Source organism: Semicossyphus pulcher, unplaced genomic scaffold (assembly GCF_022749685.1).
Source record: "Semicossyphus pulcher isolate SPU_LCO1_2020_fin unplaced genomic scaffold, fSemPul1.0.p SCAF_18, whole genome shotgun sequence".
In the NCBI taxonomy this organism is placed as follows: Eukaryota; Metazoa; Chordata; class Actinopteri; order Labriformes; family Labridae; genus Semicossyphus; species Semicossyphus pulcher.
The window spans coordinates 13052517-13080249 of NW_027211691.1; the positions used below are offsets into that span (position 1 = coordinate 13052517).

The 27733-nt window shown below is 40.2% G+C and overlaps 1 protein-coding gene across 1 annotated transcript in view; it reads left to right on the plus strand.

Moving 5' to 3' along the window:
* ofcc1 (orofacial cleft 1 candidate 1) overlaps positions 1 to 27733 on the plus strand; it is a 190650-nt gene that overhangs the window by 89521 nt on the left and 73396 nt on the right. The window contains exons 4-5 of the mRNA XM_069667856.1: positions 24165 to 24235; positions 24610 to 24785. Of these exons, the coding sequence (XP_069523957.1) occupies positions 24165 to 24235; positions 24610 to 24785 (247 nt within the window). The remainder of the gene's footprint in view (positions 1 to 24164; positions 24236 to 24609; positions 24786 to 27733) is intronic.

A 27733-nucleotide genomic window follows, 5' to 3' on the forward strand; every position in this document is an offset into this window, starting at 1 on the left:
CTAAGTCGGTCTGTTAATATTAGGACATTCTGGGGATATCTGAGAGATTAATTGTGTATTTTAATTAGAAGGAAAAGCAAAGAACAACCACACAAACACAGGTTAAATAATCACGGTCATGATATAATTTCTGAGGCGCAGTTTTAAAGAAGGATATCCGTTTACATCTCACTAACTCGTTTTCCTAAGAACTCCCACATGCACTTCTAACTGCTGCTTTTACTGCCTCCTGTCTGGGCTTTCAGGTCACCTCTTACCTTTAATTACCTCCGTCTGTCCCTCCCTAAATCCCGCCACACATCTATTCATGCTTCCTTTTTTATCTCGACCAAAACAGGAAAGATCCGTTTTGTTTGTTTCTCTGATCGATAAATGGTGAAATTATTTGGTAATTTTTACAGTTTTATTTGATCTCTGGTGACACTCAAAGCTCCTGTGAGTACTTTTTTTATTTGTGTACTTCTGCGCGTACAGGACAGGATTTGGAAACAGCTTTGTCCACAGGCATCACCAAGATTGATACAAAAGGAAAGTTCATTATAGTAGCTTTAATGATAATTGAGAGTATGTCTAATGTTGCGTCTTTTTAAGCTGGATGGCCTGTTTGGTCTTACCTCTAGGGTTATTTTAAGGATCAGTTCGCCCCCGGAAAAAGCTACTGTCAGTCAAAGCTGGTGTTCTCTGTAATCGATAAAAGCAATAATTTTTTAAATTGGCACCATAGCTGTGGAGAAAGTTGTTCAAACAGCTGCTTCTACATTCCTACAACACCCAGCATGCATTGCGCCCCTCCCTCTGAAAGGAATAGCCCAGCGAGAGGCGCTGGAGTGAAATACTACCGCTGACGCTGCAGGCAATGGCTCAGAGCGGTACAGAATCTGGATTTCGACGAGAATATACCGGTGGATTGTCTAAAAAATATTTTACGTAGTCAGGTGGAGGTTTTCCAGGGCCCACTGGAGAAGTCGATAGCATCCTCCAAAGGCATGGAGCCAAATTGCATTTTTCTTCTACCACAATGGCATTAGCTCCCCATAATAGCATGATAGGAATGAGGTGGAAAATCAGCGAACTGGCCCTTTAAGCAACAAGAATGTTGATCAACAAAGTTAAAGTTCATAAAACATATTTATGAGTATTGATATAGTTAAAGCAGGAAAAGCAGCTATGAACTCTGGGACTTGAAGGCTAGATGTATCATCGCAGGCCTGATCAGGTTAATATTTTAAGGGTCCTGATTCTGATCGTCGGTGTTGGTTATCTAACAAATTTTTGTTGCCTCCCTACTCACTCTGTCTCATACGTCATAACTCGTCATCAACAGATCCAGATTTAAGCTTCCATTTCATCCTAGAGGCCACTTAAGATGAAACGTAGCTGCTATGTCTTGCTTATAAATGCAAGTGATGATGTGCCAGGAGCCCAACACATACACGCACAGCTTCCTCTTCCATTCATACGAGCACATTTGCACACACAACTTGTCCCCTCTTAATCTTAAAAAGTGCAGGTGGGTTACTTTTAGATTTGATTTATTCACAGATAATGTCATTGGTATGCATGTGTTAAAATATGCAGAGTTTGGCTGGAAAAGGAAAAGATGGTGAGGTTACCTTCCTGCCAGCCAGAGAGCTAACATCGCTGAAAGGCAAAGAGAGGAGACTTACTAATCCTCACCTGCTTGTCAGGAGATCTACAGGTACCTGCCCTACTGGAAGAAATCTTGAAACTGAGTCAAAAAAAAAAAACCTGAGCACTGAACTGACCCAACTTTATGACAAGTCTGCAAGCCCCTCTGCAGCTGCTGAAAACTGTGAGATGCATTTGAAAGCACTAGTTGAAAGCTAGTTAGAGGCCTTTTTTGAGGTTTTCTTAACAAGATTACAGGTAGTTAATTACCGTACGCTACTGTTAACTGAATAACATTTACTTGACAAGCACAGGATACATATCGAATGGATACTCGGAAGAAATCTGATGCTAAAAAATCCACCACACAGGCCAGGAGTGAAATTCAACACTTGAAATGTGGTTGCAAAAACGATCATCCAACATCTCTATACCGCTGCCCTCCTCCCCTTTAATAAACCAGGTTAGTCTGAAAATCTCCTTGACTCAAGTTGTTTAATGACCATAGCTAATGCCGCCGTGCTCTGCCCTCTCTTTGTCTTGTCTGTGTAGCCCGCCTAATCGCTGCTGACAGTCAGCTTTGCTCTTTTATTAGCTCTGCGTCGCTTGCAATCAGTGACAGTGAAGTCAGGCAGCAGGAAGGGCTTGTGTGAACTCAACACCCACTCGGACCCAATGTTTAGACTTGCATACACACACACACACACACACACACACACACACACACACACACACACACACACACGCGCGCGCGCACGCATGCACACTGACACGACTGTCTCACAAACAAACTTGCACTCTTCCTAAGTCAAAAACACACAACCCTTAACATGTACATTGCTCTCATGCACGCCAAAAATTCACAAATGCACATACAGGCACGTGTTTTTCCTGTCTCTCTCTCACACACACACACTTGCTTTCAAAATAACAGCCTCCAATAGGCAGCCACTGGCCTCACTGTATGTGGGTCAGAGCCATGCAAAGCTGTATTGATTCTCTGGCTGTGTGTCTGACTGTGTGCCGCCATGTTAAAAAAGACTGACAGCTAATACGACAGCCAGCGAGCGCATCTGAAAACACACACACACTCATTCACAGACGAGAGGTTCCACAGTTTGCTAGCCTCTTCTTGTCATTGCCCCATGAATTGGCAGACAATGGACTTGCTTGATAAAGAGGAGGTCTGACATTCGAACGTGCAATTTATGAGCGACGGGGCGGGAGAGAGGACTGGGGGGTGGGGTGGGAGGAGAGGGTCAGGAATTCGCTTCACTCTCTTTAAAGAATGTAGCGTCACCCATATGTCCGTCTGCCCTGGTGCATACTCGATGGAGTGGAAGGGCAGGGATGGGAGAGTGCTCTCGCCCTTTTTCTTCCTCTCTCTATTTCCAGTCTATTTTGCAGGGCTGACGAGCCTTTCTCCCCACTCTAGTGCGGAGCAAAAGCTTAATGCTGTTTTGTCTATTGCATTAAACCATGCAGTGGCCATTTAGGACACTATGTAGGCCACAGCGGAGTGAGAGAGATGGCTTTAAAACCTGTGCCATCCACAGCTGAGGTCAGATCAGTTCATAGGTCAGTCACAGTGAAATATTCTAAAAGCTAAAATGTCCCTCATCCTGACTCGCCAGCACCCATCCATCCTTATTTCCAGTAAACGTGCTGCACGCTATGTTTAAGTGCTTTTGAACGAGCCCTTATTAATCCCCTTAACTGCGGCTTTGCACCTCATATTTACCACAGCTGACCTTTTGACCTTAGCCACTGGCTAACATCTAATGTTGGAAATTGGCTAATTTGTGAAATGGCTGAATTTGGGGGTAAAGACCACTTAGAGCTAATGGCTGGCTCATCTGAATATAAGCGCCTTGCTTAGGGGAGGGCAGGCGCAGGGCAGCAGTGCTACCAGTGTTGGTGAGGTGTATTTGCGAGAATTGCCCATCTCAAAGAAGCCAGATATTTCCCCCCCTAACATCAATCTGAATAGCTGAGACGCTCACTGCCTCCATTATCTACCCATTCGTTATCCTTGTGTGCTGTAGGCTTTTTCTCAATTACAGCCATTTATGGTTTCTGGAGTAATTACATCAAAGTCGAGTCAGTTACCTGTAAGGTGTGTTCTACTGTAAATTAATTTGGAAGTTTCTGTCTTACTTCCTTTTCATTTGGTGGTAATGGGCTCTACTTGTTCTTATGCACGACAACCAGAGGGCTGAATGAATTCTCAAACAGGAAACTGACCTCGTGAGGGAGGAAGACAGAAACTCAAGAGTTCAGAGCAATTTCCATTAAAGCCGCGAGACAGAACATGATATGTGACGAACGACGGCAGGCGAGCATATTGTGCCAGACCGGTACATGCAGTAAAGCTTCGTAACAGTTTAGAGTTTAGTGTCTGTCATGTACAAATTCTTCAACATCATTAACATAAGCATTTTATTATACACGCTTGGACATTTATCCTGTTATATTTTGGATTTTACTTCTTGTTGTTAATTAAATAGCATACAGTGAATTGTTAAAACTTTATTAACACAGGTGAGTGTAGCTTAAAAATGCTAAACTGGTGAGCCAGTTTTTTTCTTACATTTTATGTGATGGACAAAAAAGAAGTTTGGTTCCTTCCATTTACTGTATATCAAAGTTTTGTACTGTCATAGTATATTTTGGAAACATTTACAGTGTGTTAAATGTAATGGGAAGTTAATTTTAACCCTCCAACTGGCTTGACTTGAAGTGCTAATCTTGAAGATCTCAGTTTCATTCTCTGTGGCGGCACCTACAGCGAGAAACGATAATTGCAAGACTCACTTCCCGGATGTCCAAACAGTGTTGCATTTGTGACATCCACGGTTGGCTCCCTTTGTTATGGTTTGAAGTTGTATCTGTCGCCATTGATCTTTTCTTTGTTTGTTCTGCCATAGTAGATTACTGTTTACCTGCAACACTAGCAAAGACCGGAAAAGCAGCCGCTTTGCTCCGTCTACCCTCTAGAATTATTAAAGCTTTATCATGCCTGAGCTCCACTCACATCATGCATCATCTGCATTAACAGTGATTTCTGCCTTTTATGTACTTTTCATCTCTGGTTAAACAGCGGTCACACAGTGACTGCTAATGCTGTTCATCTCACAGCAAACAGAGTGTGTAGCAAACAAAGTCTGTGGATTATCTGGCTTTACAGACGGCATTCTTAGAAGGTATGAGTTTAGTGTGTGAACTGAAAAGAATTTTCCTCGCTGAAAGTTGCTTTCCTTTTCAGACTGTTTGTCTCATCTGACATTTGTTTCTTTTTCTTTGGATTTTCACTTGTGAAGTTGTATCTGTAGTCATCGATCTTTTCTTTGTTTGTTCAGCCATAGTAGATTACTGTTTACTTGCAAAACCGGAAAAGCAGCCACTTAGCTCCGCCTACCCTCTCTGGCAGACCAACCACTGCTGGCTAATGGAAAACACGTCACTAACTGGGCGCCGCTTGAGATTTATTCCACTAAAGTCTCACCAGACACCCAGTCTGTAATCCTACAAACGCAAAGGCTTTCATCAGTGGGCCGTAGGCTCACTCACCATTGTGTTACCTCATCCAGCGATAGATAGATTGTGACTTAACAAACATTTATTTATGTAACTTTTAAACTTGATCGGGCAATGACACGTTTCCTGCAAGAAGCAAATATTAAAGAAACTATATTTTTATAATATTATAAATTAAATAGCCAAAAGCAAATAATAAGTTAAAAAATATTTTTAAATTGACACAGCATTATTTCTACAAAATTACACAAGAGAAGCACACGATTCCAGTAATACCTGAGAAAACTAATTTATTCCTACCTTCTCTCCTCTACTCACTGTAATATGAGTATTACATGTTTCACTATCTCTGTTACCTTCAGCATATTTAGGCAGCCCTTCATTTGCACTCGTCTTTAAGGCTAACAGCTTATTCAGCCTGTTTATGGATGGCCCCTCAGAGCTAAATTAATAGAAGAGGCTTTGGGGACCAGTGAGGAAAGTCATAAGCAAGACTGTAATGCTCATTTGCAACGTAGAGGCTAATTACCAATTTGCCACTCTCCAATCTTGTTTCATAATACGTTCACGGCTCAACTTCTTTTGTGTTTTGGTGCCTGCGAGCGATGTATGACTTTTATACAACAGAGGATGCTTTGCTTCTGTCTTCTTTACAACTTCATGTGCAGGAGATATTGAGCTCTTAGACTTTCCCAACACAGGCCCACATCTAACGCTCGCTCATGTGAGAGCGGCGCCGGGATCGCCTTCAGCTTTGACTGCGTTCTCTTTGGCTGCAGTTTTTTGTCTCACGGACAAAAAGAGATGGAAAGATGACAAAAACATGGAAGAGAAAGTGTTCAATTGAACATCAGTCATCACTCTGCGTTACTGTGCAGTGATAAAGCTGCAAGAGGAGCGTCATGCATTCCATTTTAAGTAGGTTTCATTGAGATTCAGGAAGGACGCAGGAATGTGAATTTAGATAAGGATATCAAAAGAACGAATCTGATAAATAGACATTAAAATCTCGACTTTATTGAACAGTGAACATCAAGAAGACACTTACATAACCTGCATTTAAAATCTTTTATTGTTGAGTCTTTCCACTTTAGTCAAAACCCTGACATGACAGGATTTAAATTACATCAACAAATCTGTTGTTTGTACGGCCATTTACAAAACACAACCCGACTAACTATTGTGTCAAATCCAGCACAAACAGGGGTCTTCTCTCTGAGGGAAACGTGAAGCTGAAATGTGGGATAAGACGCAAGCAGTTAAAGCATTATCATGCCTAAGCTCCACTCACATCGTGCATCGTCTGCATTAACGCTGACTTCTGCCTTTTATGTACTTTTCATCTCTGGTTAAACAGCGGTCACACAGTGACTGCTAATGCTGTTCATCTCACAGCAAACAGAGTGAGTAGCAAACAAAGTCTGTGGATTATCTGGCTTTACGGACGGCATTCTTAGAAATCACAGTATGAGTTTAGTGTGTGAAACTAAGAGTGTTATTTGTACTATAACATGAACAAACATAATGGTCATGCTATAAATAAAATAATACATTATTAAAAATAATAATAAACAATAATATTGATGTTGAATGTTGAAGTAGTCTGTATCCCAGCAGGATTTACTTTAACTATTGGCACTGTCCCGGGTGGCAGCCTGCTACAGTCGCTCCTTTAATTCAAAATGTTGTGCAATGTACGTTTTTACTGTAACTGTCAACACTGCTATCAATTTAATTGCCACCATTACTTTCTGCCTACTTTTGACTACTTATTGTAATGTTATTGTTCTTTTAGGCACTGTCTCTTTTGCATTAACCTATACTCTTTATATTTTCACTTATATTTGAGTTGTTTTTTGTATTCCTCAAATTTTGTAGTGTATTTTTTCACGACAATTTCCTTTGGGATTAATAAAGTTCTATCTTATCGTACTTTCACTCTCAGTCAGTGACATCACAAGGTCACTTTCAGACCCTCTTTTTGTCCTGTAAAGTGACTGAACAACTTAGTTAGCATAGAAAGAGTGGATAGTGTGAATATTATTATATTAATGGGGACTTTCCATTTGTAAGCTTTTATTTTGAAACTCTGAGGGTGAAAGAAATCACAAATGTTCTCTGTAAAATCAACAACCAATCCGATCAATGGCCTTCAAATAACACAGAGAAGTGCACAGGTATGAGCCTTGTTCTTGTGTTTTGATGTGTGAAACAAAAAGGGCATCTTTTACAACATTTATAACAGTAGATTTTATTCAAATATTTAGCCTACATTAAGAAGCTAGCTTGTTCCAATGAAAGCTTATTGAGAAAAGTATTTTGTTTTGTCGATGCTAAAGGCAGTAACTTTATCTAAAGCTCATCTTTGATGCTTTAAAGACTACAAAAACTGTGCTAGAAACTACAAAAATTGCAACACACATTCTGTTAAAACTAATTGTACAACAATAAAGGCATCAGTCTGGATTTCTGACAACAATGACAGTGTATCAGTTGTGTAAGTTAGTAAAAACCTCCAGGCAAACAGACAGTACGCCTGATGCTACTGTTTGCACTGATGCGTACAGTGCTGTGGGAGAAATTGCACTGGCATAAATTAATCTAAAAACACAATTAGATGACACAGAAGTACATGTTGACATACTAATGTTGGTTAAAGAATGAGTCAAACAGAATAAATACAGTGTTACCTCAGTTAACTTCTACATGTAGATGTGCCCTTGCTCTGCCTGCGTGTTAATATGTCAGTGCACACACAGTAGTAAACTTAGTGTTGAATCATTAACTGTAGGAAATAGATCATTAAAAGTTCAAAAGAGATCTAGGTTAAACTCACAGAGTGAACATTATACCCTTTAAAAAACTTAAAAGGCAGGAGGCAGAGGACACAGTCTATGAATAGTCCAATGAGCTCGCTCCTGCCCTCAGGGTCAGCGTTGCATGTCCATTGAAGACAAGCTGAGCCGAGTTGGTCATTGAAGACATTTACATTTCAAACACTCTCACAGATATTTAGACAGATGTGTGGGTTAGCCAGTGACCTGTGAGATCAGGGTTGATCTCATTTCAGGCAATCAGCCGCTGTTACAGCAGGAGTCCAACGCGGACAAACAGTTTCCTGGTTATTCAAACAGGCTAACTTCCTTATGAGTCATCAGTTAATGAGTGTTTTTCAGCTGTAAACAAACTTATTGAGTTTTTTTTTTCCTTTTCCTCAGTCTTTTGTTTTAAACAGGTAAAGACAGCCTTTCCTTTACGTGAGCTGAAACTCTACATGCTTTTTTGGGAAAATTCTCAATTGTCATTGTCATACTTAATAATAATAATGAAATATAACAATAAGTCATGTAAAGGCATACTTTTTTGCATTTGGGAATATGAGAGTGCATGGAGAGTGACAGGAAATGTAAAAGCAAGATATATTGACATGTATCAAAATCTAGATTATAACACAGAACATTACAGCATCAGCAACTTGATTGACAGGTTAGACAGTGGGAGGAGCAAGTGAACTACATCTCTCATTGGTAATGTGTAGGCTAACATCTAAGCTATTTTCCACTGCTGTTGCAGCAAGCACACATTTTATTGAACGAATGTGCAGTGAAAAAAACCCCCACCACAAACAAACTAGAAGTTTCCAGGAAAGGTTTGGATTCACGGCCTTGTGATATGTGCAGTGCAAGAAGGTCAAATATAGTCTAGTAGTAGTATAGAAGAAAAAATACTTTATTAAAAATACCCACATGCACAAACAGGACTCTATGGACATGCACTAATGGAGAGACGTCAGAGTGAGGGGGCTGCACATGGACATGCGCCTCGAGCAGTTGGGGATTTGGTGCCTTGCTCAAGGGCACCTCGATAGTGGCACCTTTCCAGCTAGCAGCCCCAATTCCACACTTCCGTATCAGGACTTGAACCGGCCATCCTCCGGTTCCTAAGCCAAGTCTCTACAGACTGTCTACTTGAATAAATGAAGCTAAGGATTGTGGGCCAATTTTTGATAAATATGGTGGTTCAAAGCCCATTTTTCGTTCCAAAGTAGAATAAGTTTAGAATTTGCTGCAGCTCTGAAAAGGACATTGTTCTTTGGTGGCCACCATTGAAATCTAAAAGGCCATTACATAATACAAGGCCATGTCTCAATGTTCAGTTGTAAATTAAAGGGGCAACCGGAACTTTCTCTAACTTTTTAACTATGTGCTAAATTGAAAAGCTTACCTGACAAATACAGTTGTTGACCTTCCATAATCTTGTTTATCTGGTCATTATACATAAAAAAATGTAACATTTACTCCTGTAAGAACAAACGTCACTCAAAAGCCAGATTTTCAGTTCTTGACGAGTTCTTGACCAACTGCTGCGACCATTGCAGAAACCATTTTAAAGTGCCATTACACCACCTCTGGGGAATTCAAACTGTTAGTCATTAGGGGCGCCTGTAATCACCCAGCTTTCAGCAAATGACAGGCAGGAAACATAGAGTTCATTGTCAAGTCCAAGAAGATGAACAGAGCTGAGAACTAATTTGTCTGGAAAACCACCTGCTTGGATTATTATTTAGGGTGGAGAAACAGCAGATGCAAATTCTTAATGCATCTAAAACGTTCATCTTCACACAAAGACTTGAAAGATCGCAGTATTTATAATTTATATACTGTCTTTTTATGTAAATCCAAGTGATACAAATGACTTGGATCTTCACCTTTGTCAGTCCAAATGAGATAATAGCTATTTAGAAATAAAAGAATTGCAACAAGAATTACCAGAACATAAATCAATCACAGAGATCAACACAGCCACAGCATCCCCATCAATATCCGCCAGTATTAAATATTCCATCTCCATGTATTTTGTGAGTCATCAAAGAGCGGTTCCTTCAATCTACTCAATCCGTCAGCTCTTAATGCCTCAGACTGTATTTCATATCATATCCGATACAAACGACCCTGTGAGCCCCTGACACACCACCGCCTGTGGCCTCTTGAACTTTAAAACAGATCACAAGACCTTCACTGTGCGATGACATCACGGCATCTGCGAGGGAGCGACAAAGGAAGAAAGAAAATGTATTAATAGCACAAAGTTTCATTCCGACGATTGTCTAATTTCCTCGAGCGTTTTGTGCGTGAACTCGCAGTCAGTGCGCTCATCAAAGGGGCAGATTCACTGCCTGTCAGTCGGCACATAATAAATCCTTGTCATGGAGGAGTCAGTCGCATGCAAGCTTGTTGGTCAGCAAGATGCTTCTCAAACACTCCCCCCTTTTGCTCTCAATTTCTCTGAGATCATGCCCTAATGATGACCCTAGGCCCACTTTTAATCACTATTTGCATTGCCCTTTTTAACAATTATTCCACTTCTCTGCACATTTTTAACTCTACAAGCATGAGATGGAATCCTGTGATTGTTAACTGCCTTATAGACACAATCTTCTGGGGCCACGTCAGAAGATGTGATGCATAGAAAGAAAATGATGGGAAATTCAGAAGTATCGTCTTGCATGTCTTTCTGTATTACTTATAATGAATCATGCAAGGAAAGCTCGCTAACACAGCATTTGCTCCCAAGTTTGATTGAAGCAAAGTTTAGGATTTACATAAAAGCAAATCTTATGAAACGGCTTGAACTCTAGTGAAAGAGGACGAATAGCAAGTACGATAGACAAAGACAAGATAAGAGTCAAGCTAAATGACACACTGACTGTAGATTGGAAAACAAAACCCCAGAAACAACATGACAAGTAAAGCAGTAGTTTTCTGACTACACTAACGCCTCATTATGCCAAGTAACACACATAAATTGTCAGTCTGTTGCTTGTTTAAAACAAGCGGCAACTCTGGTGTTGAAAAATGAAGCCAATGCCAAGTGCAAAACACTGCAGTTCCTTTAGAGGCCACTTGAGGCTGGCTCCAGAAAACAAGAAATAACAGCCTGGTAAAAAAAACGGTTTTGTTATAAATAGCTCAGTTTAACTGTGAAAAACACTCGTTTTAATCAGGGGCCGGGGTCACTTGAGTGACAGGTGGATACTAGCTGGCTGTCTGCTAGACGTCAACACAGACACACAGTCACTGAACTTCGCCTGTTTGTGTTGTTGCTGCCTTTTGGGGATTATTTTATTCATAGTTTGGACAAATAATCTGTGTCTCTCTGTGGGATTTATGGAACTTTCTGGCAGTGCAAGAACTCCAGCTTTAATGTTAAATGCTAGTATTATTGTACTGATATATTTTTAGCACTAAACAGCAGGTGTACTGTGCTCGCTATAGCTGCTTATTAGCCTGTTTGGTGTTAACTTTATTTAATGGTCTGCCAGTAAAAAGGAGTCACAAATTGTTGGCTTTTCCCTGGAGAGATTACAGCGAGCCGTAGTGATGAGAGGACTGGTTATTTTACGTTTACCGTTACGTGTTCACCCGCCACTTTCTCACCTTTAGCTACTTCTTTTGTCTGATAAATAAACACCAGCAGTCAGTGACCACCACAAACAGAATCTCCACTGTGAGAAACAAGAAGTTAAAGTAGCTCATTCACGAGGTAATGGATCAGCTACAGGCGTTTTTCAGCTCTCCAGCTCCACCCTCTCATCCAAATGTGGTCACTCCAGGCTCCAGGAAACCAACATGGCGGCGGCTGTATTTCAGCTTCATTTTCGCAGTCAAGAAACAAATGGGGGATGTTACAGTGGCTACGTCCATTATTTATACAGTCTATGGTTTTAACAGAAGTGACATATTTCATAGCAAAACACAGTTATCTAAAAAAGATGACAGATTTTGTCATGCAGGTGTCTCGACAAAGAGTGTCTTTAAATTGTGACTTTAAAAACTATTTGACCTTTGACCTTTTGAAATCCAATTTTAAAACAGAACATAAACTCAGTGTGTCAAAATCTGAAATTTTGATGCTCAGGTCCAAGAAAATAGGTTTCCAGTGCTGCAGCGCCACTTTCATGTTTGAGTAATCTACATGTGAATAATAAAGTAGCCTTCAAGGTTTATGTATTTTTCCCTTCACAGGCTGTGTTATTAATAGCCTCATCTTTCTTGCCGCCTTAAATACAGGATGAAATATTTTGACGTGTTGAAAGCAGAGGGAGGGCGGTCCAGGCCAAATAAACATTTGTTTTAATTAATCATTTGATCTTGAATTAAAAAGTAGCTTTACAGCCCAGTGGCCTTTTCCTTTCAGCTCTGACATCTCCTTGAGTCAAACAGGCGGCTCCTGCCCCTGTAAGTCACATGTGTGTCTATTTAGGGAAAATCTTTACAGAGATAAATTATTTTTGAGCAATGAAGGATGAATCTCCTGTGTTTTCTTTGACCTTGTGAGCAAACTACAAAAAGTGGAGCAATCGATCGCTACCCTCTGAAGATGCTGCAATATTGTATTTTGGAATGAAGAGCGAAAAAAAAAAAAAAAAAGAAGTGGAGCCAGATGAACAGCTGTATTGAGATAAACCGTCACCCCATATGCTGAGGGAAAACAATCTCTGCACATTATGGAGAGCGAAGATGAAAAAAATACACTTAATCAACTAACATTGATATTACTTCTGGCAATTAGGAGCATGCTGGTAATGATATGAGTTTTCAGCTGTAAATAATTATGCTGCCTGCAGGCCATACTTTAATTCTCGGCTGTATCTATAAACAATAATCAAACCAACAGCAGCAGGCGAAAAGTTGGAGATTTGTGCTTTGCAGAGCAGCGGCTGAGGAGCAGCTTATTGGAGCCCTGTGGTGATGCCAGTAGTCAGGGTCACCTTCAGGTGCTCTCTCATCTGTACTCCAGCGCGCTAATGCGCAGCTCTATTGATCAGCCTGTATGCGTCAACACACAAACACACACACACACACACACACATGCAGGTGCACACAAAGCACACAGATAGGAGATCACATCTAATAGAATATACATAAACTCAGGGTTACATGGGTGCATGCGTCATAAGAACATGCACATAGGATAGTACATATGATTTGATGCAGCCACGTAAACGGTGCGAATTACAAGGGAACCAATTAAGGGCTATAATAAGACATGAGCTCCCCTGATTTTGAAATTTTGTGGGGTCACTGAAATATTCACATTTGCTATTTTCGCCATGCATTTGTATTTATTTTATTTTCTATTTATTCTGTATCGTCATCATAATGGATCGTTGGGCTATTATTGATGTATGATTCATGCATAAGGGGGATTCATCACTAATTCACTTCAGTAAAGGTACCGTCATGCATGCTATTCTTGCCATCTCCATCGAAGCATGGCGGCGCAATGTCATAAACTTCACTCTCTTTATGTCAAAGATAAAAAGCAAAACGAAAAACTTTCTAAGTAGTAGAAGTCCCAGTCAGTCTGCACGCCCAATCACTGTTATTCATTTCTCTGTATTACAGTCAACATAGCATACACATAATGTCGAAAAGAAAACAAAGGAGTTTACTCGTAACTTTTGGATTTACCAAGAAATCTATGCCAGAGTCTTCTCCTGCAAATATTAACGTTAGCTTGATAACGACCCACACTGATTGCTCCTTTTTGTGGATATTAATGGACCCCCCGTGGAGAGATTCCACCTAACGCCCTTTATCACATGCTGGATAAAATCAGGTCATCGCCAGTCCACATCATGGGCCTCTGGACAAACTGTAACAGTATTATTCACTGCGTTGGCACTGTATTGTATGTGGCTGGTGTTGATGAGGGCTGGGTCTCTGTAGGCTACAGTGCTCATGTATGTGCGTGTTGTGATAGGCTGGTTTGTTGATACTGACCCTCGCATTTGATGTCTTAATTGTACGGAGAAATTATTGATGGGTGACTTAAACCGTTGTTAATGAGGACTAGATCCTTTGTAGGCATTTGGATTTAATGCTCAAACATTTGTGTTTATAGGCTGTTTTGCTATTCATGTCTTAATTGTGCCAATATAGTAACTACAGTATTCTGTGCCCTGCTCTAGTTGGCAGTATTGTATACTGTGATGTGAAAAGTGATTATTACATATCCGATGTGCTGACATAAAGCAACTAAGCAAGTAGGCCTATGGGCCCATGTTTCATGTCTTACCTGCATCTTTGCAACACGATGTAAATGTAAATGGACTGTTCTTCTATAACGCTCTTCTCGTCTTTGCGAAAACTCAAAGCGGCTTTTACACTACATGTCACATTCACCCACTCACATACTGATGGCAGAGGCTGCTACCTAAACTGTCAATCAGTTAACACATTCATACCCGTACCAGGAGCAATTGGGGTTCAGTGTCTTGCCCAAGGACACTTCCACATGTGGACTGAGGGAGCTGGGGATCGAACCACCAACCTCCAACTCTACCACTGATCCACAGCCGCCTCAAGTCAGTCCCCCCTTCCCCTGGGGGGATTTAGCTCCCCAGAAAGCCATGGCATAGTTTGCACGCATGGATATCTTAACATGTCTAAGCACTCAACTTTATAGTTAATAATGTAATATATATAATATATTCCATACAGTGATTACCGATCAATTTATGTGTTTTATTATTTGTTTTGCTGCCTGGACACTTTCCTAGTTCCGGGGATCGAACAACGAAACTTTTTTTTAACTTGTCTAGTTGCATTTTTAAAAATTCAGAATAAGTTGTTCAATAAAAATAAAGTTATTTGTGTCAAACTCTATTGAAAATAGCATTTTAACATGCTATATGCAAAATCCATGTGCCAAAGTTGAAACTTAACATGCTTAATGTGCACATTTGCTGCCTGTAGTTGCAGTTTGTCACAGTTAAAATAGTGCAAAGAAAGAAAAAACAACACACAGTACAAGAGTGAGACTTGACAGCGAACTTTAACTCACTGTCAAACAGAACGCAGCAGCCTGCTGATGTGTAAGGACTAAGATGAAGTGCATAATTAAGGAAACATATGAAAGCCGGTGCTGGGCCTGAGATTAATTAGGTGAGTGTCAATACCCTCATCAATATCCGATTAACTAATGACACATGGCCCAATGAGGGCTATTGATCCGCTCCAAGTCTGCTGTGTTAATAGGTTGAAGCCGACACTTAAAGGGAAAGCTGACAGGAAAGTGTGAGGAGAGTTTCGCAGTGTGCAGGAATGCAGCGGCCAATAAACACAGGCAAATCAGAAATGTCCCCTCAGTCATAAGTAGTCAAATCACATCCCTGTAATGTTGTCTCTCGGGATTCCGGTGATTGCTGTGACCACAACTGAACTTCCTCGGCTTTGCTAGAATTCCCATCCTTTTAGTGATAATTAAAAATGACCCCAAAGGATCCCCCTCCCCAAAAAGAAAAAAAAAAGGACTCAATCTAGATTAATGGTGATGGAACGGCCAACATCATAAGTTAGACCCTTTATGATAATGATTGTAATGATAATAATGAACACTTGGATGAAGGATGAACAATCCCCTGTCCTGGAGTTGAATCCCTATACAGGTTAATTAGGAAAGATAACATCATTAGCCACTCTCATGCCTGCACTGAGAATTAATTGGATACGATGGAGATTTAGGTCTATATTTAATCGCACAAACGATCGACGACAGCTTAGCCAGGTAATGGGAGGTCCAAATCGGTGGGCATCTTATTTAGATCACATTTAACCAGCTTAATGAGCAAAAAGATCCCTGGAGTTTATAATATGGGTGCTGCAGAGAATCCCTTTGTATGCAGCGTATTGATTAAAATGTGCATTAATGATGTATTATTGTGCCTTGTTAACTTCTGATTGTTTCCAGCAATGTAGGATAATCAAGGGAGACTGTGATACTGAGCATTTGATTGGACAGAACAGAGTTTAAAGCACCTATCATTACTTATATATCAAACAAACTGACATAAAGACTATTCATTGCTATTACATACGAGCAATCTCTCTTCCTCTTCTGAAAAGGCCACCAATGGCCTAATAGCTTTGTCATAAATAAAGCCCAGTCTTAATGTTTGTTTTAAGCAAAGCATATGCTACTTTAGGATCAGACATTATTGTTAATACCCCTGACGCCAAACGTGAGCGGGCCAATCCGCCGGGCGTTTCGCACCTATTCTTCACAGCAGCTGTGAAGCTTGTTGGCTTGTCTTCAGCTGAGGAATACGTTTGTCTGGAGTTGCCTCTAAATAATACATGGAGGGAACTTTTGTGTGAGTTGTCATTCGCTACATAATGGATGTTTACAAAGCAGTGTGAGTACTTTACCTTCAGTTCCGGGGAGTTCATTGTAATCGGTGCTGAAAGGTGATGAAGGAGCCTGTTTTACCAGAAACATCTCTGGTGAAACAATAAGCGAACATCTCTTTGAAGGAGCGCCGCGACACACTCCCTATTAGTCATGAAACATCATTTAAAACACAAACAGGGATGCCATCTGGTAGATGAGACTGCCGCACAGATGAAACTTTATCTTGGCGCAAGTCAACGGTTACAGTTTCTGTAATGGCATGTGTCATATATCTCCCTCCCTGACTTTAAATAACACACATTTAGAAACCCGAGATCTAACTGATGCTTTTTATACATTCAAGAGCTGTATCATTCAATTTAGAGCGTCTCCTGTACTTTTTGTTTCAGTGAGTGAAAGTGAACACGAGCACGTTACCTGAGACTTTGTGTCGGCCTGCTTGTGAGTGTGTGTGTGTTGTCAGGGACTGCGTCATCGTTCCCTTGACGACTGAGGTGTAGCTGACCATGCAGCGGAAGAATACAGGCCTCCAAAGGTAACACAACCTTAAACCTTACAAACAATAATGCTTGTATACAGTTACTGATAAAATGTGCTATTTATTTGCACTAGAGTTGGTTTATAATCCATTAGGATCAAATGGCGTGCTTTGTATGAGAGATGAATTACCTGCTTGAAATGTACCTGAGTGAGAACACCCATAATTCCCTTATGGGTTGCATGAATTCACTCAAATATACTCCACTGCTGTCCACTTCACAGTGCACTACAGAAATGTGTCTTTGTAAGTGCACTTTAAAGAGTGCATTTAGTGTAAAAACTCATGCAAAATGTCTCCAGTGCAGAGCGAAGAACAACAAGTGTGCCCTTTTTCTACCCTTATTGTCATCTGCGTGAACTCTATGTCTTGAGGGAGATCGGCTGTTGTCAGACTCGTAAGAAAAGGCCTCTGTCCACGAGCAAGTCAGATATTCTTTGGTGCATGGTGCCCTGTCCCCTGGTGACTATTGAATTACATCCCGTATCCCTGTTCGTAGAAAAGAGAAAGAATGTCAAGCGAAGATTTCAGGTCGCACTATGCCATAGAGAAGGGGAAGTGGCTCGTCTGGTGTAACACAGAGCCCACTGTCATCCTGGATTAAGGCTTGATTGAGCTTAGCTGACGAGATGACAGAGGAGGTGGTCACTCTCAGGGCAGGGGAGGGAGATAGGGAAAGGGTCGCAGGTCGAATATAGTGTCATGTCATTTTAGAGGAGATGCTTGCTTTCTGTATGAGTATAGTATCTGTGTGAGTATTGTACGATTTACGCTTATTATAGTTTTAGCATTCAGGGATAATAAATAACTTCCACATTCATTATAATCACTGTTTAATTTATGCAAACTAGACAAAGTTTGCTGCTTAAAAGGTCAGGGGATTTTGGAGGTCTGACTGAAGGCCAAGAAGCCATTGATTAAAATCAAGTATTATTGTAAATGTTGCATTATTTAGACAACTAGAAGGTTTTGAAAAAGTCAAGCATCTTTAAAAACTGAGAAATTTCAAGCTCCAAGAATTCTAAACAGCAATCAACTGACAGCACTTTTTTCTTTCTGCTGCTAAACTCTGACCGGAGCAGCTTATTGCCGACTTGTTGCTGCTTTGCGTGCGGGTGAAAAACAAATACATTAGCATGCAATTCCTGTAGATATAATTTAGCTGCATGCTCACTGTGTGTGTTTTTTGACTTAATTTACTCACGTATGACTTTTGACAAAAAGGCTTGAACCCCAAGCGGAAAAGTGAGTCAGTACTTTATGTGGTTAACAACGGTTGTTGGCATTCTCATTGGTTAGGGAGCCAGTGTTTGGCAGGAGGCATGCAGCTTTAACAACTTATGTACTTATGCTTCTCACAGCATCACAATTTTACAACCTGTATAAAACATTCACGCACACAAAGCTCTATTAGTAAACCAGAAAAACACTTCAGCACATTAAAATAGGAATGTTCGGAGTCTTTAATTCAATAAAATACACATGTAAAGGAAATGCTGCAAAGTACCTCTTTATCTAAAAGTGTTTTCCTCTCTTGTGTCATGGTGATAAGCGCCCTCGACACAAATACACACAGCTGGAATCATAGTAAAAGAGTTTGAGTCTGCACACTTGTTTACACAATCAGGTTTTTTTTTGCGGGCCGTGATAAGGTGCATGGATATCCTGTGGTCTTTTCCTAGTTAATGTGTACGGACCGCACAGCGGCTCCGCTTTCACTGAGTTATTACGCCGAGTGTAATTTGAAACAATTACAAAAACACAGGCCCACTTGTTACAACACTCATTTTCCCTCACATATACAAACCACAGATTCAATAGCTTTACATGTTTTTCAATCACACCCAGTGGAGCAGTGTTCAGTGTGAAAAAGTATAGCATTTCATCCGAGCTCGCATGGTATGGGATAATCTTTCACATTTTGCCTGGGGTTTGTTTTGCTATTTCAGCAGAAACTTGTGCGAGCCATGTGAATTACCATAGGAGAGGACGATAAAAATACCGAATGATATTGTATCAGATGTAAATGAATAAACTATTTGAATAATCAGGGCCGATAATTTGTTATCTGTGATAATAAGTGGTGCTTATTGTCCTTTAGATGCATTGCAGAGATAACAGTTTTGAACATATAAGCAGGAGGGAGATTGTGTAACGCTGCATGGAATGAAGGATTCTGTGCTGTAAGCTATTAAAAGAGCTCTAATAACATCAACAAACTTTCAATTATAAGGCAAATTTGTAGCATAAGGTTGATAGCAGATTCTCCTCACACAACTTTAGCTCTTTCTCACCGCATTTCCACACATTCTGTTTCGCAGGCCTCGCCATTGTTCAGAGATCAGGGTCAGCCAGAGATGATCTTTTGCAGTCGGAGGAGATGGACACCTTTAGCAGTGTGAGTACAGTTTCACTTCTGGCCCCTCACAGCAGCGAAGCCTAGCACAAAGAGGTCAGGCCTCATACCTCCGACTCTCATTCTCTGAAGGTGCTGCTGCAGCCTGACCATTGACATTTAGCATTCCTCCGCGCTGCCTCTGGGTTCTCAATGGGGGATTGAGGGGTGCAGAGGCCAGTGCCTGGTTCTCAAGGGTAAAAACAAAAAGGCTCTTGAAAATCCCAAGGAGTTCCCATGATCCTAGGAAAGACCTTGATCCGACCTGTGTTAAATTTCCATTCCGCGGATTAGGGCGCACAAAAAGTACATATTTGGCTGATTTATTTTGTCTTTTGCGTCGGATTTCAGACAATGAATTGCAATGTTTTCCCTGCGCGGCGCTGACATATCTGGCATGGTGATTTGGCAAAAAATAGAAGTTTGTCCGTTTAGCTCAGGAAGATTTATCTCTTGTTAACTTAATCACTATTCATGCTCTTCTCTGACATTTCTCAGTCAGAGCAGACGCTTGTAGTGACATTTAATGGCGGAAAGTTTTCAAAGTCATTTTTCAAGGTTTTTCTGCAGCAACATACATAATCTGTTAGCATCAAAGGAGCACACACGCATAAATAATTGACTAATTCACTTAAAGGGGGCCAGCGTAGATTAATTAAGCTTGAATACTAATTATGTTTTCTGTCTACACCGACTGACGCCGTTGTTGTTTAATAAGGAACTGTTTGGTGGGTCACGATTAGCACGCATTGTTAAAGCTGCTCTATGAATTAAGATGGGTTCACATTTATGGGTAAAATGGCTTTTTTACGCCTTTGAAACAAAATGCTAACCTTATCTTAAGTGATCTGAATAAAGATGCTTTGTAGATGTTTTCATTATTATAATGCAATTTATTGATAAAGCCATATTTATTATGGTGATAGATAAAAAGAGACTTAAAAACATGGAAACAAAATCAACTTTAATGATTAAGAGAGGCATTCACGCTGATGTTTATTACATCTTTTATGATTAAACTACTACTTATAATGATATATAAACACATATTAATGATAAAAGCCGATCTTAGGTCAGGATATCCTGAAAACAGACATTATGGATTCTTTAAGTACAAATTAGAACCCAAACAAGAGACAAACATGTGCAGAAATCTCTACGTAAAACTCCTGTCATCTCCAGAAACACTCTTGTCCTTGACTCCCATGCCTCACACACACAGGGTGCTTGTCTGGAAACGGTAGCTTTAAGTATCTCTGTGAAGCCGAGCTTGTGCCGTCTCCGCTCTCCCCTGGCAAGCAGCGTGCGCGGGGGGGACAGAGGCAGACAGCTCAGAGCCGCGGCCTTGTTTACAGCTGCGTGGGGAAGAAAACAGGCAGACGTAAATGAGGGTTGACGGTTTCATGAAGCACAATTGGTTGATGGCAGATTCAATGTGACTGGGCTGAACTGGGCGATGATCCGTACAGTATGCAAAATTCACTTTCTAGCTGGTCTGTGCCCACCAGCCCCTAGCAGCGAGCGGTCTTCCCCAAGCCCTTCTAGCTATGCCTTTGAATGCAACAAGAACTGAACAAGGCATTGTTGTACTCAATTCCTTTTGACAACAATCACATTTAAAAAAGAAAGAAGAAAAAAAAAGAGTCATGGATGTTTTTTTGTCACCAGTTATAGATGATTTTTTTCTCATGTTGACTGCACAGTAAGCACTTTGTGTGCTGCGCAGTGAGCGGAGGAGAGGGGGGCAGATTAAGTTCATGTAGATGCCTTTAGATGACAAGAGGATGAACTCAGGGGGTATCGCTTTGTGCTGCTGTATATGTATGTTGTAACACACACAAATTTCTTGGCATCAGATTTTAGAGCAGCACCATGATTCCAACATATGTAGGTGCAATATGACAAACACATTATAAGATCTCTCAGCCATTACTGGGCCAGTTTCCCACCTCTTAAAATCAAGTTTATTCCCTGAACCTCTCTGACTTTTCCTCCCTAAGGATTGAATTGTTGTTTATCGCTTTAGAGATGAAACATCTGCATGTTCCATCCAGTTATGGCACATTAAACAACAGTCTGTGTATTACAAGGAGCATGCTGTCAATGTCAGTGGGGTCTAAGGAGCGGGATGAGAACCAGGCATGTTTCTTAGTTTCATAGACAGAGAGGCTCACAGGCTTTTACTGACAGTGACCCAAAGCTTCAGGCCTGGGGAGCGTGTACTGTATACTCTGTGTGCTTCCCCATGTTGTTTCTTTCACTGTGACTGAAGTAAAGGGAAGAATACATTCACAGTGATCAGAGGGCTTCTTGACATTTGGAGGAAATGGAGCTAGTTTTCTTTACATTAACAGAGAAATGGGAAGTGTTGAGATTCAAACTACTTCTATTTTTCTTAATTTAAAGTAAAAAAAGTTTTTGTGAAATTTGATGACTTCTGTTACATTGCCATGTCAGTGATATCCTTGACTGATAAACAAATACATCTGTATAGCATATAGATGTATGGATATTATCGGCCCGTTATCGGCATCTGCTTATATGTAATTTTTCTGCTGATATTTTCCGCCGATAAAACGAAGCTTTAATTCTGCCTAAATGCTCAGTGATTCCCTAAAAAAGCTTGACGTAATGCTACGATATAACTCGGCGTGGGTGCGCGCAGACTGCATTGCACCACGCCTCTTCTGTCAAACGTGAAGAAGGGTGCAAGATGTCTGCGGTATGGCAGTTTTTCAAAGTTTCCGGAACAGACAGCAAGGTTGCTATTTGCAGCGGTTGCTCAGCATCGGTCATGCAACAAGAAGCCTGTCTAAGCTGTGAATATTAGTTTTATTTGAAAGAAAATGTTACATACGAATAAATATGGCATTTTTTACATAACCTAAGTTTAAGTAGTTTTCATATATTGCCCAGTGAGTGCGTACAGTTTAAAAAGCACTGTGTTATGTTATTTCTGCATCCGCCAGTGGGCCACTACAAGAAGAATAGGCATGATATCAATTCCACTACAGGGGAGACTTGATGTTCTCTGGAATAAGGTGGAAAAAAAGATGCGCCTAATATATCGGTAACGCAATCGGCAAAAAAGGTTGGAAAATATCGACATATCGGATATTGGCAAATAATCCAATATCGTGTATCCCTACTATAGATAAAGCTACATGTGATTTCTCCACCTTTAGCCCTAAGGGCAAAAACTATGGTGTGATCCACCTTCAATAATCAATCTTAAATAATATAACATGATGATTAATTACTGCAGAACTTTCAAACTATGCACTCATTAATGACAAGAAAGCATAATATACTTTAGAGGTATATAATTTAAAATACATTCTTTAAACCATCAAGTTTTTAGGTTTGCCTCTGACATTACAATAATAATCAAAAACTTAATACCATATAAAGAATGCTAATGCGACTTATCACCATAGTTTACGACATATTATTGTTGAACATGCTTGGTATTATACATACCAAATGTTGCTTGCATTCTTTTTTTAATAAATAAAATTACCTGATTAATTTTCCCATAATTCTTTTAGGGAGTTTTTCCATTCGCGTATGCACCCAAACAATATTTGTGTTGCAGAAAAAATAAGGTGCCTGATGAAGTAATAAAGAACGGAAAATAGAAGGGAACACAGTGAGACAATCAGCGCTGATGCTGAATATTTCCGTCTCATCCTCCACAGCATGTGAAACTCAGAGAAACTGATTGGAACCCAGTCGAAAAGAAAATGGTTTTTAAATAAGTTACAATTAGATAAGCATTAATCTCAGTGGTATAAATGAATGTCTTGCTGTAGGGCTTGTTGAATGTAAAAACAGATTTACAAAAACTCCTCTTACCAGATTGGTCTGGAAGTAGTCCTTCTCTATTTTAATTGCTCTGTCATTTAGAGTTGAAATAAGCCCCCCACTCGTCTGCCCCTTGATTTTGCCTTTGAAATTAAATATTGTATACAAATACATGCTGTTCATGGGCATGAGCGCAGTTCATCATTGAAATCTGCATAAAATGATGCTTAAAAGGCTCCATACGCTCTGAGCAACGGAGCTCTTTTATGGTGCATTCTTATGTAAACATATCCATAACGAAAACAACTACTTCTGGCTTTTACCTCGACTTTCTTATTGTTCTGTTTGTCCGCAGAAATGAGAGAAATGTGGGAGTGCAGACTTTGTTCCACATACTCTTGATTTCAAAGGATGCTGTGCCTGCTTTAATACATTCCTCATTTCTCTTTCCATGCTATGCCCATGCAGACCACCTAGGACAGCAGACATAATAGTGCTATAGATGTATAGATTGATTTAAGATGCATCACATTAACGCCACATTTTTATTCATCACAGGTTTATGCATGAAGCCCACAACTTTATTTTGAAAATCCTCCAACAAATTACAAGGGACGTGGCAGGATGTTATTTAAAGATAATTCTTTCTCTCTCCTTTAGAGATTTTCTAGGTTGAGTTCATGTGAATTGAAGTAATGGGAAGTGTGCCTGGATTTCCATACTGATTTGCACACCGAGCCTGCATGCTCCCATGCAGCCCTGTGTGTAAAAAAGAAAAAAAACGCATAATTTCCAGGAGAGTGTTGTTGCCCATTCATTTTAGAAACAAGGAGGAAGTATTTTAATGTGACCTTCATTACACATTCATGTCAACTTTTCTTATCTATTTATGATTAAATTCTTTTCCACTCCTGTTGTTCAATTAGTGCTTGACCCCTTTAGCGGCGATGTAAATTAAATGACATTTTAGTGTCGTCCCATATTTAAAATACTGCGTTAGTTGCGGATCATAAATGATGATCTTCATTCTGCAGCTAATTTATTCATTTAACAATTTCCCTCCAGAAGTTACAGCAGAAGGCTCTGCAGCAACCTAAGCAGAAGAAATCCAAGTCGGCTGAATTTCTGATGGGTGAGTCCTGCTTGATGAGTTATTGCTCATAATTTGTGTAAGGATTAATTAACTAATTACAGACAAATGGCTTTGGGCTAAATTTTGCTCTTGCTTGTCAGGGCGCAATTTGTAATTATTTTAATCATTTCTTCTTCTTCTCTTTTTTTTCCTCCTCCTTTGCAAGATTCTGATTTAATTTTAACCTAATTGTGTTTTAGTGTCATTCGAGGAGGATGCGCCTGAGCATGTTGGCGCAGAGAAATCACCAATAGAAGAAAATTGTAGTCATTATTTACGCTTGTTCCTTTGACGATTCACTTTGACCTAACTGTTGTATCGCCCCTCCATGCCCGTGTTTGTATTTTTATTTATGTTTCTGCTTATTTTGTCAGCCAGAGAAGACAGAGCTGCTGTGGTGGGCATAGAAAACCCAGCCTTCGATGGAGGAGGAAGCGCGGAGCTTTCCGTTTCTCCGCTTTGGCTGGGGAGAGAAATTCGAGGTGACAGGCCAGATAGCACCCTTGCAGCTCACCAAAAAAAAATGGAGCTGCAAGCCCCTGCCAAAGAAAGAGGTGAAGCTTCATTTTTCATTAGCCTCAAATTTGTTGACAGTAGATGTGTTCCTGATCTAACCTTTCTCTCACTCCCTCTTTCTTTCTCTCTCTCTCTCCGTTCGAGGGGCCCTTGGTCCCTGCATTCCAAAGCAAGCGTGTCCTAACAAGCAACCCTCGTATAACTTCTTCCTCCGCTGGAGAACGCTACAGTAGTGGGTGTTCTATCTCTATCTAGAAGTACCCTCGACACAATCAGCCTTGACTCCCACTCTCGGCTACATGCCTTGTGGTGGGCTGGAGTCATAGGAGAGTGCATTTACATACGCTACTACGCTACCAAGCCGATCCGCTGTCTGTGTGGTGTACTCACTACGCCCCCGAAACACGGCTTAAGGCCAATCAGGCATACGAATATGCCCCCTTATAATTCAGTATGTCAGGGAGAACTCTTGAGGAATGGGATGGTAAATTAGGATGCGTTCAAGGTTGCGAGCGTGCCAGTTTTCTCAGGGATGAGTCACATGTTAGATTCTTGATTTAATGTGGTTTATTTTGCTATTGCTGTGCTGGCTTGTAATTATTATCAATTATTGTCATGATTTTTGAGCACAGGAGGTGAAATTAGACTGTTGTTGTTTGAGGAACCGGCCGGAAGATTAGCATTAAAGTCAGACTATAAACATTTACAACAAAAGAGAAGTTAATGAACCTTTTTATTGGTTTATTATATTGATAGGTCTTTTTAAATATGCTTTATCAAATCAGTTTAACCACTGCATAAGTAACTCTCTTGTTTCTGCTCATTTGTTTTAGTCCTGAAAACAATGACAACATGTATGCTATCCAGTTTATAGGTTAGGCCACATTGTTAATAACTGACTGTGAAAGTCAGCTTTTCCTGGATGTCTCTTTTCCCTTGATCATGTCAGTTTTCTTGATGTTATGTGACATGTTGTGACTTTTCTTTTTTCTATGAAACTGCAGATAATTAAGAGTAATACCAGAATTGTACCATATCATTTTGAGTTGACTTTTCTTGGTGGCTTCATTGCTCTCTGATCTTTTGATTCCTCATTTATCTACATTAAGTACGTTTTGCTCACAGTGTTTTTGTGGCATAATGACGTTCTGCGTTCTAAACTTTAAAAAGCCAGTGTATAGCAAATGTGTTGCTTAGAAGGAGATGAATCATTGCAGTGAAGTGTTACACCCACCATCGCGTGACTCAACCCAAAATATAAAAAGATAGATTAAACTCGCCCATGAAATTTAGTTAAAACACATCATATTGTTGTCTTATATTAGATAAGTTGAGAGAAAACACATGAAAATGAGTAGTTTCATGAGTATTTTCTTATAAAAACAAGTAAAACGCTGTTCTTAAAATGAAGTAATCATAGACACCCTTATTCTGAAAAGTTGTTTTGTTGGCGACTACAGGATCTACTTTCTCTTAGAGAACCATGTAAACACTTTTTTGGAACGCACATTTGGGCGTGCTGATGACTAAAGATGAGTTAAGTTGCTATTTTTTTCTGTCTTATTTTTTTTCGCTCTATTAATTGAAAAATGCTAATTAGGCCACTTGCCATACCCTTAAAGCATACAAAATGAACTTAACCATATGGCAGCTTATTGATTTGAAAATGCGTTACACTGGCTATGAAGCCATTATGAACAGTCTTTGCTTTGTTAATATAAGTTTGTCAGTTCCAAATAAACCTTTTTCTTTTTATCACAGGCAAGTCTCAAATTGCGTTCAATATGTTGCAGGCTGTGTGTTTTATAGGTTTATAACTTCATCTTAGTGGGAAATGCACTGAATTTGGGGTTTAAATAATACAAAGAACAAAGTAAGTTACATTTCATCAAGTGTGCTTAACAGTTCCCTGACACATGCCTTTATTGGAAGATCTCCAAAGCAGATTGTTCCATGTTTGCGTCTCTTCTATTTGGCCTTCACCAAAATCTTCCCTTATCTCTCCTCCTCCTCTGTTAACAGCACCTCTAACAGGAAATATGTGTCACTTATTGATATTGTGTGTGTAAGAACAGAGAATTGAAACTTTCATTAGAGAGATGAACTGGAGGACAGCCAGACTATTTAGGTAAATCACAGATATGATTCAAAAGGCGATCCACGACGCTTCCGCCATTATGCAAATTTGTGTTTGAAAAAAGGGTTTCATAACCTCAGAGCTATTTGCAGAGAAATTGTTCAAACCCTGTGTTAACGACGGAGAGGGATTTAACATCAGAATTTCACAGTCAATTTATGGCACCGTCGAGGAGTCATCTGGCTGCTCCGCGTTTAATAAGTCTCTCAGTCTGACTGTTTAACTCAGAGTGAGGACAGATTTCTCATAAGAGCACGTCAGATTCCCACTGAGCTGTTTTAGGTTGTGGCCTGTCGGACCAGCAGTCCTCCTGTGCAAACACACTCCAAGCGGTGATACCTTCACACTATAAAGGTGATCCTTGTGTGGAATATATAACATGATTTAATGTACCATGCATTTTTCAGCCCCACAACCTGAGAAATACAAGTAAAGCAATTTAGATTGGAGTGAAATATTCAAGGCCTGTAATGAGAATGATTTGGGGTTAAGAAAGCGGCGTGGTGGGGTGTACCCTTAATAGAAAGACCCTGAAGCCATCGGATTCCCATAAACTCTGTGGAGCAGACTTGATACCCATAGGTCAGTGATTGCTAATAAGAAGTCAATGAGACATGGGCTCAGGTTATTTTCCTTTGGATCTGCTCCTCCAAACTTGCCGGGTCCTCTAGGCCGCTGACCTCGGAGTATTTAGAAGGTATTGTCTTTGAAATTCCAGGTACTTTTGAGCTTGTAGACTTTCTCATTAGTTCCTTTTGAACACGGCAAACATATGGCAGTCGTATTTAAGAGATTGCCTGCCGTGACCTTTCGCGGCATGCTAATTAGGCCCCAGAGCACCGCAGGCCG